At 32.5% G+C, this 19,563-nt stretch overlaps 1 protein-coding gene and 1 long non-coding RNA gene across 5 annotated transcripts in view; both read left to right on the forward strand.

Moving 5' to 3' along the window:
* Window positions 1–19,563, forward strand: part of LOC140051896 (uncharacterized) — a 119,628-nt gene that overhangs the window by 28,364 nt on the left and 71,701 nt on the right. For 2 of the 4 annotated variants that reach the window (XM_072097242.1, XM_072097241.1), the window contains exon 2: window positions 7,177–7,279. In XM_072097242.1, coding sequence (XP_071953343.1) covers window positions 7,177–7,279 — 103 coding nt within the window. Of the gene's footprint in view, window positions 1–6,362; window positions 6,688–7,176; window positions 7,280–11,063; window positions 11,300–12,233; window positions 19,019–19,563 lie in introns of those variants that run through there. The other 2 variants (XR_011845558.1, XR_011845557.1) reach the window with 2 other exon arrangements.
* On the forward strand, window positions 1,988–3,633 carry LOC140052219 (uncharacterized). Its single transcript, XR_011845593.1, has 3 exons — window positions 1,988–2,759; window positions 3,087–3,190; window positions 3,312–3,633. It is a non-coding gene; the product is annotated as an uncharacterized lncRNA (long non-coding RNA).

Below are 19,563 nucleotides of genomic sequence, written 5' to 3' on the forward strand. Positions count from 1 at the left end.
AAGGAATTACTACTTGCGTTCACACGATTTTTTAAACTAAAAACAGGTTTTTTTAATGAACTCATCAATTAATGTAGGCTTATTGATGGAAATTCTTCTGTTAATTTAAAAGACCTAGGCCTAAGTGAATATTTTATTATACAATGGAATCATTAATTAGTAATTATTTGTATATTATTCTTTGCAAGGTAAGGTGAATTATTATTACATAAATACTAGCTACCTGACCCATGGATATTCTACTTGTTTTTGGCTATGTAATATAACAGATATTTATTTATTTATTATTTATTTATTTATTACGGTATATAAAAAGTACAAAAGCAATAGCACATAGCTAATAATGTTTGTATTACGATAAAAAATATTGAAACGAAATCTATAAAAATACAACAATAAATTCGGGAAATACAATTACAAAATTTCACAATTATTCACTGTAATTTACAATATTATCAATCTTAAAATATATACACAATACAATACAATTGCACTTTAATTTAAAAAAATAAAAATTTTGCATTATATACTAAAACCTATCTGCACTGTTCTTTATTTGATTATCATTATTATTATTAATTGATGCGGTCTTCCACACAGTTGGAAACACCCCTTCGTTTAGACAGGTATTAAAGATTAAATATAGGTGTTGTGCTATTTCAAAAGAAAACACCTTAATGAGTTTCACTGGAATATCATCTGGGTGGCCAGATTTATTTGAGTTTAATTTGTTTAAACTCTTCCAAATTTCTCCATGGTATATTTTGGGGGGTGGTTTTGTAGGCAACTACGAGGGAAGTGTTTCCAATCTGAGTAGTGGAAGTTGTCAACATACTCTTGATAAATGCTCATTAATTTGTTCAGCCTGTTCTTCAACAGATTCACCATAATTATATAATTTAACATTGTCTGACTTATTGTTATATCCTGTAATGTTTTTAATTTGTTTATTCCATTTACCGGGTTGTGCATTTTTTAGTCCTCTTATCCTTATAATGTTTCTCTTTAGCTTTGTTAATTTCATATTGTACTTTGTTTCTTAGGCTTCGCCATAAAATTATATTATTAGATCTATATGCCTTTTGTCGATTTCAATCCAAGTCGGCCCTAAACCGTCTCGGCCCCAAGTCAAGTCGGCCCGAAGTCAACTCGGCCTCAAGTCAACTCGGCCTCACGTCAACTCGGCCAAAAAATAATCGGTCAACTCGGCCCCGTTAAAGTATGGAACGCAAAAAGTGCAAATGAAGGGATTGATAAAATAATATTTCTTCACAATTTTTTATCTATGAATAATTCTGACTTTTAATGAATATTATTATTTAGACAATAATATATTTAGCCAAAAAAATAGGAATGATTTCACCAACTTTCCTTTATTTACGTTTAATAAAATTTCGTAGCTGAGCCTCCCTGCACGTTTGGCAGCTTTTTCGATATCAACAACTGCTACGTGTTTTCGCTGACCCTTTTTTAAAAACGCAAATCATGGACAAAAACGATGTACGATCATTTTTTCTATGGCCAAATGGTGGAACGTAGGCCTCCGTCTTCGATTTACTAAATGCGGTACCTGCACGTGTTTTTGTAACACGCGGGTACTTCTATTCATATCGGCAATGAGTTCATTTTTTTATGATATTATTTAATTATATTAAATTTTTTATTCATTTTTTTTAAAGCGTGGATAGTAAGAATCATAATAATATTAAGCACTTTTTGCGTTCCATACTTTATTGTGGCCGAGTTGACGTGAGGCCGAGTTGACTTGAGGCCGAGTTGACTTGAGGCCAAGTTGACTTGGGGCCGACTTGACGTGGGGCCGACTTGACTTTGGCCGAGACGGTTTGGGGCCGACTTGACCTGCACCCCTTTTGTCGCTCATTGTCATGAACTCCCTTTACGTATGTTTCCGAGCGGTTGAAAATACTTTAGGAACTCCCTTGTGACATAAAAGTATACACACAAAATCCACAAAGTTGTAAAATAACTTAAAATGGATATGAAAGGGTTCCTAGCAATATCATTTTATTGGCTCAACGTGTAGATCAATCAGTTTTAAGCTTGCCATAGTCATACTTAATGTTTTGGAGGACGACAACGCCCTCAAAACGCCCCTGAGAAACCTGTGAAAAACTTTTTGTGACGTCACTAAAAGTTATTTTTGTATTACAGAGATAGGAATTTAGCAGTAAATCATTGATTGATGCAAAAGCATGGTAGTAATTACTTATTGCTTTGATATTTTTATTCTTGGATAAGTATGTTAGCCTAATCGAATAAAATTAATTCATATTATCAACCATGTTTTTTTTTAAACGGATTTTAATTTCGTTTTTCAAGGCCATCTTTTACGAAATTCATAGCCAAATGCCTATCTTGCTGGGTACACGGAGTTATTTTGCGCATGCGTGAGAATCACAGAGTCGACCACCTTGGCCTCTCTCTCGACCCTCCTCGCGAGCGATGTTTATTTCGCTATTTATTATACACGTATTATTGAAACATTCATTTTATTATTATTTCGTTGTAATTAACTGAAATTGATGGAAATTCGTCCACATCGTCTTGTTAACACGGGTGTTAACATCGTTTTGAAGAAACGGTTGGACGAGTAAATGGTGTTTGAAAATGCCATGGCCTGGAGCTAGCTAGGCCTAGGCCTTTTTAGTAGTGATGACTGCTGGATACGGTGTTTAGTCGCCCGGCCAGAGGTGAGCTGAGAGCGTATGCTCCTTGATGTATCGTTGAGGGTGTTAATGGTAGGCACAATTGTGTTACTGTATTATGTATATACACATTATTTATAAGTACGTTTATTAATATTGTTGTGTGCTGTAGTGTCCTGACTAACGCATTATTAAAATATTTTTTTGTTATTACATGCCACCCTACTAGCTAGTAGGCTAGGCAACACTGAATACTAAATATTATGATTCCCAATAAAATGAATAGAGTTGGATTTTTTCTAATGTAGTAATAAAGGTTATAACAGGCCAGGCCTAGTTAGGGGTATTTCAGCTTGTATCATATACAGTACAGTGTATACAGTAAATAAACAATTCATTTGTATTTTTACCTACCTACAGGTCTATAATTGGAGTGCAACTATGATAATTGATGGACGGGATAAGCAAATGTATTTATTGATTGGAATGGAAGCGCAAAGTTAGAGTCAAATTATAATATTAAGGTAACAGATACTGAGCATTGCTATTTTAAACTGTTGATCAAACCTACATAATACATTATACTAAATTATTATTTTGTTTTGAGGGCAGATAAACATGTGCTTATTCATTTTCCTTTTTCAGGTGAATAGAAAGATACCCAGCGTACTTTATAATAGATGCTACTTGGATCATGCTTGCACGATACATTTATGCAGTATACTAAGACACCAAGTATAGAATGAGCGCAGACAATTAAAATTACAGAACTAAATATTTATGAAGAATAGTAAAATATGCATAATAGAATTCTTTAGACGCGAGTGCTAGGGTTACAGTCATACTGTAACTATGGTAATGTACTACCAGACAGTACACTAGTAGCAGTGCATCATATAGTGTTTGTTTTTAACCATCTAAATGGGTCTGGGTATATAAACAAATAAACCACTACTGTACTTCTTTTTTTATTTATTTAGCCAAATACTATGTACAATGGACATTTATGAAAGAATCCATCTCTTGAATATGATGGAGCTGGCTGGTGTTGATAGAATTAAAATGTATCACTCAGGTCTCAAAAGTAATTTATGTCCCGTTTGAAAAATCCTGCTTGTTCCAAACTCATTATGATACATTTGTTCAATAAAATTCATTCCACACACTATTTCTGCCATATAATTTGATGTTTACAATTGTATTACTAGTACTATTATTACAGTTCTTCAAAGCCATCTCATGTACTGTTGATTCCATAAATCTGCAAAGATAAGACCAATAAATGGATGGAAATGTACTATTATTTTTATTCAATCCTACCTCTAGGCCCCATAGTATTATATTTTATGACTTGGTAACAAACAGAAAGAGGTTATTATTTAATTACACTACAGTTACTAACTAAACTATAATAATCCTCTCGGCCTCACCTCCTCTGCTCTACTTTAATTATTAGTATTATTATATTACTATATTAGTCAATAACAAAAGTCAGAGCCAAAAACAAGTTCAACACAAGCTTACCTTTTTTATTTACGTCGCCTTTTACATACGTCTACGCCCGCGCCTTGTCCACTTCCTGGAGGTTCGTCGGTGGACCGGCGACTGCTACTCTCTTGTACTGTAGGCCATGGAGTAACTCCATGTGTAGGCCTAGCCTACTACTACTAGCGAATTTAGAAGAAACTATAGTCTACTAGACCTAGCCTAATTTGTAGTCTGCGTGAGTGGTTTAGTGTGAGAAGTACAAATACACACTTTCTTCTTTTCACGTACAATCTTTGCAGACATAACTTTTTATTGATTTGTGAAATATCGATATTTTCTACGACTGCAGCAACAGGGAGCTTGCAACACGCGAGTCTCGTGAAGGATGGGTTTGTTTATTTTGTTTACACCACACAGTCCGCGAACGAGACAAGGCGGTGATTGGACTGTATTAAAATTCATTAACCAATCACAAAACGACTGCTGCCGTGGCTACAACCCCGGGTGTTTCAAACTCTAAATTTGACGATCTCGTACGTGCGTATAGAACGTTCATAAAAATTAAGATGGCGTGCCAGTTGGTCGGCCATTTTGCGGACGTTTTATACCAAAATTTAATTTGTTTATTTCTCAATTTCTACTAGGTATTTGAATCTAATTTTTTGTGTGCTGTTTATTAACATTAAAAGGATTCATACAAAGTCCTTTTTGTGAAATTTTAAAATCCTTTCATATCCATTTTAAAAACAAAGCTTTAATTTCAATCAACTTTAACTTTCAACAATCCAGTAAACAACAGCTTCACAATAAACATTTACAATCAAATATCCAACAACCTTATACATCCCTTGTATATACAAGATGTTCCTATCCTTCTAGATCGTTTTTTATACTTCTTATTCTATTGGATTACACTTTCTATTAATATCATATCTGGAATGTTCCTGATTGTTCTTATTATTTATACATGGTTTCTTAAATCAAAACATCTTATTCTAGAATGTTCATATTAAGGAATGGTAATTTATTACACTCATCAATCAATATATGTATGCGATAGTTCATCCTCGGCTTTTCATTATTTCGTCGTCGAATTACTTTTTGCGTAAAATGTTCTTCGTATTTTTGTTTTAGTATATTTTCAAGAATTTCTGCCATTTTCTCTCCTGATTCTGCCAAATACACCTTCTCCCATGATTCGCGAGTTATCCATTGGCCCATCGATCGAATACAAGATTCTCTGAATGGCCTTGAGATCACGGCTTTTGAGGCAGGCTTGCGAATTTGATTTAAAGGCTTACAGATGATAACACAGTTGTCACTCTTGCCCATAATGTGTTTATGGGTGTTTCGTAGACATTATCAACATCAGTAACAATTTTGTCCAGGCAATTTTGTTTGCGAGTTGGGAAAAGAACAACTTGTTTAAGTAAGAGATGGTTTTCTAACTCATCAGTATCAAATTCATTGAAGTCGCCTAATATAGTAAATGCTGCTTTATTATGTATTCCTCGAATCTTATCCAATGTGGTCAGAAAGCAGCATTGCATGGTTACACCTCGGAGGGTAATACACAGCGCATATACATAGTATTGATTCAATAGAAGATGGTACTTTAACCTGGATCCACACCACCTCAAGATCTTCGGGTATCACAGCTTCAGTGATGCTTGCAGATTCTATATGATTACAAATGTATACACCCCACCTCCTTTTTTTGGCCCGATCTTTACGATATACTTCATATTTACATAATTTAAATTTTCCGGAATCATTGGGTAGATCGTTAGTAAACCCTTTATATCAGTAAAATATAAGATTTGACATCCCCTCGGGTAATTATATTTTGCTTTCGAGAATAATATTTCCCTCAGCTGGTGCTTCGGGAAATATATATTCTCTCGAGCAAAATATCATTCCCTCAGGGATGTCAAATCTTATATTTTACCTCTAAGCAGGTAATATCTGTATAATATTGCATGGATCAACAGAATTTACTGCAAGTTACCATAATTATTTTTCATTGTTTTGTACACTTATTAACCAATTTTCATATTATATATTGTTTTGGTCTGAAATAACTTAGATTTTAACATTATGCATTATAAAAAATATAATTCATGAAATTATTTAAAAGCAATCAATCAATGGATATTTAATTATAAAGTAAGAAATGTTAATAAAGAATGCATATATTTATGGTCTAAATACTATGGTCACAATTAATTTAGAAAACACACGTAGTCCAACAATGATAATGATAAAGTAGTTGATTATACTCTTAACGGAACCTTTTGTTCAGGATATCCTTCCCACACCTTAAACAGTACTCAGGAAATAGTTATAGTGCCTGAATGTATTGCCTTGAAACATGTGCTAAAATATCAACACACAACCACGACACCTCATTGTGTGCACTTGTACCACACCAGACACACTCTCCAGGATCACATATGTAATCAACACACTTGCCAATACTGGCTGGGATTTGTTACTGGACATTTTTTTCACATGAACTTCATTCATCATGAAGGTTGTGATAGTTTTTATTTTTAAATATAATTTTTATTCTTGTATTACATTTACAGTAGCCTGTTATGTTTGGTTTCATGTTTTGTAATTCTATTTGGTTTGCTCACTGTATTATACTTTTTTAATTTTGTTTTGGTCCTGAAGAAAAAATAGTACTATTTTATTTCCTTTTCTATATATTTTTATTTTTACATTATTATGTTATAATAATGCTCTTTTAAAGCATTTTTCATGAGTTCTAAAACTGTAAGACTTTCTTTCCCTACCTTACATTAACCAATGTTTATTTTCTTTGTTTATATAGTAATATGGATTTGTTTGGTTTAGTTATATTTTATATTACTGGTACAGTTCTGTAATATAAAACTCAAATAATGAAATTGAGCATGATTGATGACTCAAGGTTTTTATTGGAGTCATGAGTAACTTAAATACTTCTTTTAAATATAATCAGTACATATTTCCACTTAAATTTATTTTTTAATTTCAGAGCCTTCGATGTACACTGCCAGGGTGTAGTTGCGAATGTTTCAACCCCTGTAAAACGCAGCTAAGATCTTGCCAGTCTTGCCAACATGGCTGGGTTGCTCACGGTGAGTTTAACAGTTAATATGTAATGACTCATGGATTATATAACATTTCAAATGCTACAGCAAATTTACCCTCCTGTATACATATAAAAAATAAAAACCAGGATGTTCACAACATCTTTACTAATTGCTATTTTTGATAAATGATATTTGTAAATAAAGACGTGCGTTAAAACATGGAGTAATAATAGAACGAGTAATACAAAGAATGATTAAACCTCACTGCCAAAATCATGTAATAAAAAAGTTATATCATTATTACATTATATTCATATCCAGTTCAGTACCACACTGCAATTTATGACTCAATGTTTACAACAAATTGTTGCTAAAAAACACAAAAATCAATGGTCCTCTAGTCATTCATTTAAAATGTTATTATCAACTGTACAATACATAAGATAATAAAGAAATATACAATTTATGGAATGCTATAAATACAATACATTATCTATATAAAACAAATTACTGCTATATAATTCAAATTTCCAATTAATAATAATAAAAAAAAATTATATAAAATTTTAAATTCAAGTGAAAGGGGCAGAGACAAATAAACTACCATATCTTCCTTCTTCTTCCACTGCCATAGTTTTGATTTTCTATTGTAGAATGGGGCCGTTTGATTATTACTCCATGGTTAAAACAAACAAACCTGTATGAATTGTTGTTAAACATGAGGATAATTAACATGTAGTCTTTGATTGATAATATTATTGGTTTTTTTTTATGTCTATTTGCTAAAGACCTTAATTGCTAAACACTTTTTCAGAAGCTTCTTTCAGGCAAATTTTCTTTGTATACATTTGCTTCAATGTTAGGTTCCCTAATTTTTTTTTGTATGTTTTTTTTACTAATTAAAATATTAATTTGTTCACACACATTTTGGATAATTATACACCTTTTGTCAAAAGTCTTGTTCATATGTGTTGTCGGTCATAAGCAGTTTACAGATCTTGATGGTCATAAGTGAAATATTGTTACAATAAAACAATTGGTTAAACTATGTTTACTACCTCTCTTGATGTGACCAGCATTTAATATATTGAAGGCGCGATCATTTTTAGTAGAACTTGCTCCATTGAGAGTAGTTCATATAGACATGATCACTGTTAAACTGAGCCAATTTTATTTCTTTTAGTGTATAAATAATGCATGTTTTATTACTAATTTAGGGGAAAAAGTGGTTTATATCTCATTATTCGCATAGTAAATATAATTTTTGAAATGTTTATCCAGACAAACTTTAATATCAAATTTAAATTAATATACATTTTAAAAATGTTAATAAATTAAAGCTGAGATTAAGCACTTTCAATGTGGCACTGTCAACCAAAAAGATGGCATCATAGGTAGCAAATATACAGAGCAAACTTTCTTCATGTTTTATTACAGTTTATAGGTGGCACGTTGTGCAGTGATACCGGCTATAGTATTTGCGGTGCCAAGATCGATTCCCATCGGGGAAAATGTAGACAGATTATCTTTTATATATTATAAACTGACAAAAATCAATGCATATAACCTATACAGTAAATTGTCATAGTGACGAATTAAATCTAGTTTTTATAAATGATTTTTTCATGATGCCATGAAATACTACGTGTAGCAACAATACTTTCTTTGTACTCCATTATTTTGAAGGTACGCACATCTAGAATTAAAGAAATTGCCAAAATGATGTTGTTGATAAACAATTCAAGTATTTTCATAGATATATTTCATAGATTATTTATTTATTGTGTTTTAATAAAATTACAGCAAGTAGTCATATGACTCACAAAAAAAAACACACTTAAAATTAACTATAAAAAATGCAATTTAAAAAAGATACATCAATAAAGTAAATTTATCTATATGTCTTTATAAATTAGGCATATAAACTATTGTAAGGATGGGTGATTTTTTAGTAGTTCTTCTAACAATATTTTATCCTCTAACATACATACCCAGTGTGAAGGGAACACACATTAATTTTAAATCAATTCAAAAGATTTATAGCATCCTACAAAAAATGTGAACTATAAAAATTAAAATGTCGTCCAAGTTTCTACACAGGCCCCATGGGACTAAAATACATGTTCATATAGGTATTTAGCAGATCTCATTCGTTATTTCTGCCAATAATGATGTATTTCTCAAGCTGTATATGTAGAAAACTATTATTACATGTACAATATCCTGTCACGATGTACTCGGTGTGTCAATCATTTCCCATACGTATTGTTCACTATTTGATTTACAGGAGTGCCAAGGAGTGGCTGTGCTGTATTTCAAATACAGTAGTACTAAAAACATTTTTATACAATTCAATATGATTGAGAAGATGATTCGCATTCATTTAAGAAAATTTCAATTTAGTTTCTAACAATTTAACATTCAAGATTTTTATTAATACAGTAGGAAGTGAATATTGAGGAGATTTGTCAGAAAACATGGATAGTTATTAAATAACCTCATAAAATAACCTTTACTTACATTCCCATATTATCTACTTACGTTTTATAAAAGTATAATTATGTCATCAATATTTGAATTTTTTTTAAATACATTGGTTTCTAATTGTCTATAGATTTGTATTTTGATTTTGTTTTTTATGAGTTTTTTAGAATTTTCACGCTGCTGCTCTAGCCCGCTACGTCCTATTAGGACTTCTCAATCAGAAGCTAAAGCAAGCAGCAGTTATAGTTCTAAGGACGACAGTTTTGCGAAAATGGAAACTCCACTATAATTTATAGATTTCCAGCTGCTAGACTCAAAAACGTCTGGGAAAAGAGTCTATTAGGACATGTCATGCTAAAATTACAAATCCCAAAGCATTTCTGGTATTTATGAGTCCCATTTGACTGTAATACTGACTTTTGACTGTAATTCACTGTCAGATATTCATTGAATTATTATCGAAACAGTCCATTAAAGTTTTGTGTTTGTAATAGGATACTTCACACTTGAAATATCTAGGGTTATGAAGTGACCCCCAGACTTGACCTTAGCAATAAAATTAACTAAAGTGACAGAAATTGAGTATTCACTTCTGTAACAAAAAATAATATTTATTCACATATAAAAAGAGAAAAGAAACCCCAAAACCATTGTCTGACAGACAATTTAAGTATTTGTTGCTTTAAATTACATTTTTTTCAGGTAAAATAACTATAGGCCTATGTGACAATAAAATGACACATTCAAAAACATTTGAAATAAAAAATATTTTTCAATAAGCGAGCAGCGTTTTTTGTAAGAAATATTTCTTGTTTAAGTCTACTACTACCTGTAATTATCATTTAAATGAACCAAAGTAGCAATATTTAATGAATTAGGAATGCACTGCATCGATCCGCATATTGATAAACAATACTAAAAAGTTTAAAACCGCCATCGAGTGATAATTTAACAAGAATATTGTTTGATAGTATTTTAAAAATCAATTTTATTTGTTAGGTAAAACAAGTGCAGTAATAATAGTTAACGTTGATACTTTTTACTGCTAACAATTAATTTGATTAAAACATTGCTATTGGCTATTGCAATAAAAATTGTTTTATAATCACATTTTTGTATCATTTTTCTTTGTTTGTTTTGCTTCTGCTAGTGTTTGCTTGGTTGCTTTATTTGATTGCTTTCTCCACAACTTAGAGTACTTAAAGTATACCCACAATGCATGGCTAAATCATTTTTGTGTTACAAACGCAAAACTTCTGAAAGCAAGCATTTGCACCCAGGTTTTGATAAATTTAGCAGTTTTGTCTTAATTGTGATCTGTACTGCGATATTACTTTCAATACAGCTTTGGATAAGCTAGCATCGAGGGCACTCTTTCCGTCATTGCATTTTACCGGTATCCAGACAAGTGATGTGTTTGATATGGCTAGTCTACTTCTCTATGGTGCTCATGCCGTGCCGATCCGCTGTAAGATTATGTTGGATCATCTTTTCCGTGCTTTGAATCCTGTAGACATTAAACAAATTCTAGAGGGCCTTGGCTGGGATGAAAAAGACTATATGACTGGTTACATGTCCCATGTGAGTACATTTTTTTATATCTTAAAGCAACTTAATATAAAATATATTTTATGTATATTTCGCGTTAATGTTTTTTAGAAACACATGACAAGTTAAGCTTTTTTTTTCTGGTAATTTGTTACTAATAAAATGGAAAAATGCGATTTAAATCTTGTTTAAAGATGTATTGTCCCCCAAAAACATGAAAAATGAAGATTAATTAAATCAGAATTTGAATAGGTTATTTTGTAATTTTAATAAAGTCTATCACTTCAATGGAAAAAAAACAAGGCAGCCAATTTGAATATTTTTTGCTTTAAATTACATTTTTTTAGTTCAAATTTTTATTCAAAGTGGAAAACTATTATGTGACATTAAAATGGAATATTTTGCAACAATTTTTTAAAGAATTATTTTTTCAGAGGGACAATACATCTTTATACATTTTTTTATCTAAATATACATAAAAAAAAAGTATATACTGTAAATTATAAAAAAAGTTCCCATATTATTTTATAATGCAAATAAAAGTTTATGGCCCTCCTAAATAACAAGCCCTACCAAGTATAAAGTTTAAATTACATGAAAAAAATATATATATAGTGCTAACTGCATTTTCTTCATTAACATTTTTAGAACTATTATTTGTCATCAAAATTGTTTGAATATAAATGTTTCAATAATTGTGTCAACATTGCCATCTTATGTAAGGGAAAACATACAGTTCTAGTTGATGCAATATAGTGATATTGACACATTGAAAACTCTCAAAGCTGATTACAGTAGGTACCATTCTTTACACCAAAATCTATAGGATTTGCGGAAAATGCAGTATAGTACTATTTACATATCCAATTTCGGTCATTTTACACCTTATACAGGCAGTGATTGCTATTTATGGAGCACCCATTAGTTATATTATTCATAGTGGGTATTATACTTGTTTAAATTCTAGGATGATGATGGAAAATTACGGAGATTGTGGCAGAAGACAACAGACGAAGAAGAGTTAATAATTCTCAACCAGTTCTTGCGTTTCTCTGAAACAAAATCAATGGCAGAACAAATGATATTTGAGATACAGCAACAGAACAATAATAAAAATTCAATACCAAAAACACATAAATCTAACCTACAAGACTTTATTACAAATCTACGAGCATCAAAACGTCAATCTTCAGACATGCTTACAAGCCAATCTGTGTCGTGCACATCTAGCGATCAGAGAATGGACTATGGGGAGCATGTCTTAAGTCCTGCAGAAGCATCAAAAGTAACACAGTCCTCCACTGAATATTCAACAAAACATTCCAGTTTGTTTTTAGATAGAATCAGTTTTCCATCACTTGTTCATAGTAAAGAACACAAAAAGTACTCTGATAAAATTCCATTTCCCCACAAGAAGATGAGACTGAACCACACAACACCAAACAAGGACTCTCAAAGACCACAGTATTGGGACATTGAAAGACATAGAAGAACAAAAGATGGATCTGTTCCTGGCCAAGTTATATTTAGGCCTGGTATGTTTACACCTGCCTTATCCTCCTCCATCAAAAATACACCAATGGTATGTTTGCCATCTAAGGTCAATATGCCACTAACTGCTTCTGATAATTTTCATGGGCCCATTAGGAAAGATGAATTGTTACCAATTTCTTCAGTTAGCCAAGGTTACAATCTGCTTTCATTATCTCCTATAACAACAGCTAAACAGATACCAGCTCCATCATTGAGCTTGCCGTACACAAAGGAGACTCTACCATGCACACGTTTTCCAGATGAAAACGTCAATAAAGGTGATTCTTCATTCTCAGAGGAATCTTCAAACAACGAAGAAAACTTTTCAAATGATATGTCATCACCAAATACAAATTATTCGGAGCTTGATGCAAGTATGGAAAATTCCTGGCACATGAGTAACTGTAGTAAAAGAGTTCTTTGTAATATTTGTCAAAAGTGGTTCTATGATAAAGGAACGTGGAAAATTCATTTTGGTGCAGTTCATTTAAAAGTCAAATATCACTGTACTGTGGAAGGATGTAATATGACTTTCAGCTCAATACGTAGCCGTAATCGGCACAGTTCAAATCCTAACCCAAAGATACATAAAAGCGAGCCAGTACACAGAAAGGCCTACACTCGTAAACAGCAGGATACAGGCAAAGTTCCCATGATTGAACTTCCCAGAAATACTATAAAGCAAGCAGGTTCTGATTCCGACGAAAGTTGTAATGATGAGGAACAAATCCATTTTAAAAAAGACACTTGCGTTTATTCAATGAAATGTAACAATGATCTTGAGGATTTATCCAAGGATGAACCAACACAGCAGGATATTCAAATGCCTTCTGAACAATTTTGTAATTTAGCACCACCACCAGTCTCTAAAGTATTAACCCTCTGTGGACTTCCCTTTTCAAAGCGCTATATGCAGACATTGAAAACTGAACCAGAATCAAATAACGATGAAAGCCAGGCAAATAAACGAAAAAGCACTGTCCCTGTGAAATATAAGAGCACTTCTACTGTTCATGAGGAAATGGTTGATTCAGGTACAGAAGATGAAAGTCAGAGCTATACTGATGTGAACAATGGAGCCGATGAGGCTCCTACTGTAGATGTATTAATGGAAGTTGACAAAAATGAATTAAATGTAAGCACCAAGGATGTAAAACCAATGTTGATGAAGCAACATGTTGATGATGGTAACAGAATAGAACCTGTATCTCCAACTCTTGCCCATGGATACGGAGTGACAGGTCCACTTCCTCCTACGCCGGACAGTTCAGATCACTGTCATGAGGGAAAAGTATCAGACGATTTCCAATTCAACATGGTTTCTCCAAAAGAAAAGAAAGATGCACAACACAATACTTGGCCAGTACTTGAGACACATGATCAGAAAACTCAAGACATTTTACCAGGTAGAATTGTTATTGAACATCCACCCACTGCTAAAAACGAGCAAGGACTGGTCTGTGAATTATGCTCAAAGATGTATTGCTCTGAAGAGAGACTGAATGCTCATTACAAAAACATTCATTTAGGCGAAATGCTTGCATGTACTGTGCGTGGTTGTACAGCAACATTTCCTTCTGTACATAGTCGTAATAGACACAGTTGCAATCTCAAATTACATAGTGATCTTGTCGGTCTGGAGAATGACACTGGACTTAGCAATATCAATGACCTTAATAAGCCAGGTCATGCCCACAGCAATCCAAACCAAACTGTTAACCCTCCTTAAATCCATCCTTGAGTGAAAGCATTCCAAGTTACTAAAACAATTATATTATAGTATTTATAAATTTTCTTCCCTAATTATGTATTAATTAGTATTCTTTTTTATTGCAATAACAGTTTTTGTGAATATGTATCCTTGTATAACTTAAACATTCCATTTTTTATATGCAATGAAATAACAGTATGTGTACACATCATTGTTTTCTTTGATGCTTCTATTTATTTATCATTAATCATTAAGAATGTACTTAATTAAACATTTTCTTCATTAAATATTTATAAAAATATTATTCTATAATCCTGAGATTGCGCACAGAATTAGAGTGGGCTTTATAAATAATAGTAGTTGATATTTGTTGGCCAATGAGTTTATTGGAGTTTTTCTCAATATTCAACAATTTGAATTTGTAATGGAATAATTAAAGTACCATGCGAGTCGGTCATAACTCATTTTGATTTCACACAATCTGTTTACGAGATACCTACTCATTTATATCAAATATTTTATTAACTGCAAATTTAATACCTATGCAAACTATGAATTTATTTAAAAAATTAAAATTATATTATAAAATGTAATTATAGCCATATGTTGTCAGTATAACAGATTTCTAAAAAGACTTCAACACATCTTTTTGTATTCTATTTTCAATTTTGCATTTATAATATTTTATAGGCAATATAGTGTGCTATCGTCAACATACAAAGATATTCCATAGAAAAAAGTGAGGAGAAAAAAAAGAGATGAATTTAATCCTTGGGGTGGGTAGGCTTTACCTACTGATACTGATAATTACAGTTTGAAACAATTAAGCATAATGTTGTAAGTGCGTAGAGTTGTTGCCAAGGGGTTAGTTGACTTTATTAATTAACCCAGAATAAGTTTTCCTAGTGAAATAGTTATCCTAGTGGGGTAATTGTCATCAATGGGTATAGTTATCCTAGTGGGGTAATTGTCATCAATGGGTATAGTTATCCTAGTGGGGTAATTGTCATCAATGGGTATAGTTATCTTAGTGGGGTAATTGTCATCAATGGGTATAGTTATCCTAGTGGGGTAATTGTCATCAATGGGTATAGTTATCCTAGTGGGGTAATTGTCATCAATGGGTATAGTTATCCTAGTGGGATAATTGTCATCAATGGGTATAGTTATCCTAGTGGGGTAGTTGTCATCAATGGGTATAGTTATCCTAGTGGGGTAATTGTCATCAATGGGTATAGTTATCCTAGTGGGGTAATTGTCATCAATGGGTATAGTTATCCTAGTGGGGTAATTGTCATCAATTGGTATAGTTATCCTAGTGGGGTAATTGTCATCAATTGGTATAGTTATCCTAGTGAGGTAGTTATCCTAGTGGGGTAGTTGTCATCAATGGGTATAGTTATCCTAGTGGGGTACTTATCCTAGTGGGGTAGTTGTCATCAATGGGTATAGTTATCCTAGTGGGGTACTTATCCTAGTGGGGTAGTTGTCATCAATGGGTATAGTTATCCTAGTGGGGTACTTATCCTAGTGGGGTAGTTGTCATCAATGGGTATATTTATCCTAGTGGAGTAGTTATCCTAGTGGGGTAGTTGTCATCAATGGGTATAGTTATCCTAGTGGGGTACTTATCCTAGTTGGGTAGTTGTCATCAATGGGTATAGTTATCCTAGTGAGGTAGTTATCCTAGTGGAGTAGTTGTCCTTGTTCTAGGAGGGTAGTTGTCTTTGTTCTAGGAGGGTAGTTGTCTTTGTTCTAGGAGGATAGTTGTTGGGGAAGTAGTTGTGCTAGGAGGGTAGTTGGTTTGGGTGGTGGTTGCTGTAGAGGGTAGGGGTTGGGAAGATTGGAATTTTTTAGTATATTCAAGGAATAATTTTCAAAACATCTACATTGATATCACATGCTAATACTAATAGTAATTTTTAGAAAATATTGCTCCTGCTATCCATACGAATCATTGGTTTAATACAGAGTTGGTTACAAAAGCTTTATGTATTTTAAGATTTGTGTGTGCTTCTAAAATAAGTTTTCTAAACATATGTTTGCTAGCTATTTACTCTAACAGAAAAACCCCAATATGTTACCATACCATACAACTAAATTTTACTTTGATAGAATTAATCTTTCAACTAGATTTAATCATCCTTAATATAAAAAAGGGGCCATCACACTTTCAAGCCTGTAGGTGAATTTGTTTGCATGAATTGAAAGCTTAAGCTTATACGCATGAGTATTCATATTTCCATCTTCCAAATCCCTTTCTGCGACAAATTCTAGATTGACTTCAGAAAAATTAGTACTTTTGGAACGGTACTTTTTGCAAAATGAAGCAACCAATCACAGCTCAGAGAATGAGGTGTCACATGATCATGAGCACTCAGCAGATGTGTGGATAAAAATGAAAATTGCAGCTATTCACTTTTGTAATGGGAGAATAGCCTAATTTATTTTTTCACTGTGAAATAAGATTCCTGGGACTAAATTTACCTAGTGGAAAACAGGCTATAAAATTCGATTAAAAGACGATCCTTCCTCATAGTGACAGATCTAATACAAATAATTATCTCGATTAAGTTTCTCGATGACAATGAACTTTATGTTCATGGTGATAGTACCATTTTACAGTTTATTTAACGGTGGAGGGAAAAGATTTTCTTTTGTAGTATTCTGATTGAACGGTTGAATAAATATGATTTTGAATACTGTTTTTAAATTTAATGTTTTTAACGTCTTGTTGCTTGCTTGTTTCACTAATTAGGTATTTGGTGCATTACAAATTTATTCTTTTATAGTTTGTCTTTGGTGTTGTTTTTTAATAAACTTTGAAGCAGTATATAAAATAAATTTTACATTATTCCTCATTATTGCTTTTGAGTGTTATTACCACCTTTGATGTCGTTTCATATTGATTCTTTATTTAATTTAAATGAGCAATATTTCAGTTTCTCATTTGATTAACGCTCACGCCTAGCGCATTTGTAAGTTTCAAGATGCTGAATCAAAACTGGCTTGCATATGTCCAATACGGTGAGATATTTTACTTGCCTGGAATAATGGCTACTGTACCTTAAAAAAGAGAGGGTGGTTATGGTTCCCCAACAGATTTGTTTCCTAAGAAGATTTAACAATCCATAAGTATTTAAAATTGCCACACGTATTCACATTATTTATTTTCCCACAGTTATAAGTCACAGGTGTTTACCGGCAGAAAAAGTATGATTGTTTTTCTGATCATTGCACCCAAGATACGAATGTCATAAATGTATTTCATTAAATTTGTTTTGCCAAAGCTGTAATACAACACTCATTACTAACCGGGGTCCTCTCCCTCTCCCCCTGTCAGATTTGGCCCTGTTATAAGTAGAACCATCGAGCCACATACGTTAATACTACTGTAGAACCTGCAACTTATCATGCCACACTTTTTTTTGTTAAAATAAAATATATGAAGTGAAACTATAATTAAGAAAGAAACTAGATTTTTAACAAGTTTGTACAATCCAAGTATGACAAAACAAGTTGTACAATGTAAACATCTCACAGAAACCAAACAAAGGTTCGAGATTTAATGGATAAAAATAAGGATGCTATATAATAAAATAAATAAAGCGTACACTTTTTATTTGTTTGCTAAAATTGCTATTTGATAGGTTTTACATCTGTTAAAGTGTATTTTTCACCTTTTTGATTGTTTCAATAACGATTTTTCCCCACCATAAAAGGGGACAATAGTTATACTACACAGTAGCATTGATCATATGGAATCTCCTTGATTTCAGCTCTTTTATATGAAGGAAATCTGCTTTGTTATTTAGTTTCTATAACGTAACCACAAATCTGGATTCTCAATTACTTCTCAGGATGTTATTATTATTTCTGTTTCATTTTAACTTGTCTATTCTTTATTCAAAATGTTTATTTTCATTTTTGTATTTAATAAATTCATACTTGAGTGCTTAACAGTTACAATTTGAGATTTGTATACACACAATAGATGAGTCATCTCACTTAATCAGAATACCTGACACCAAATTTTCCCAGTTTTTTATTTTAGATAATTCTGTTTGTTAAAGAATACTGTAGAGTGGGCACTGATATTCCTTACAACATTTAATCAGCTTTCCGTTTGTGTATCAAAACTGTTCATGAGTTGTTATTTGTTAATCCTAAAAAAAATTGAATCTATTTTATAACACGCCTATAGATTCTGGTAACGGGACGATTCGGCCCCGAGACGATTCGGCCCGGGACGATTTAGCCCTGGGACGATTCGGCCCGGGACTATTCGGCCTGGGACGATTCGGCTTTGATATGCATTTCATAAAAAATAAGCTTTTCTCCCAACTTTATTTTCAGAGAGACGATAGGGTAGTACTACTAGGGATAAAGATGCAATAAAGCAAACATTTTGAAAACATTGTCGAAAATGATCATTTTTTAGTCATGCGAACGATGTAAACAAGTTACGCCCTCTGTTGGCCGCTTGGCGAATGCACGAAATAAACAAGGTTTCCGAAATTGAATATAAAATTACGTTTTTTTAGTAATTTATTACAGTATATATATTATATCAACATTGTCAATATCAATAAAATAAGGATTGATAAACACCTTTAAAAACTTGATAAATACCCAAAAAAATAAATATGAATTTTGTCTAAGGTGAGACGTTTCGGCCCACAAAGTGGGATGTTTCGGCCCAAAAGTGGGCCGAATCGTCCCACCAAAAGTGGGCCGAATAGTCCCGGGCCGAATCGTCGCAGGGCCGAATTGTCCTGGAACCTAGATTCTTTTCATTTGACACAATTGAGTAATTTCTTTATCAACTGCCCTGTTATTTTCATCACACAGCTCCAAAATATTACAACATTCAGAATTGCAGATATAACTTTTAAATATTAAACTAAACAAAAGGTTTACGAAAAATTAATTAAAAAAATATTATAATAACTTGCAACCAATCTAAAGCCTTATCTCCCTGTGTGCAAAATCTGCACACAGGGTAACCCCACATTTTATTTATTTTCATTTACTTTTTGCTTTTCATTTTTTT

Source organism: Antedon mediterranea, chromosome 6 (assembly GCF_964355755.1).
Source record: "Antedon mediterranea chromosome 6, ecAntMedi1.1, whole genome shotgun sequence".
Classification (NCBI taxonomy): domain Eukaryota; kingdom Metazoa; phylum Echinodermata; class Crinoidea; order Comatulida; family Antedonidae; genus Antedon; species Antedon mediterranea.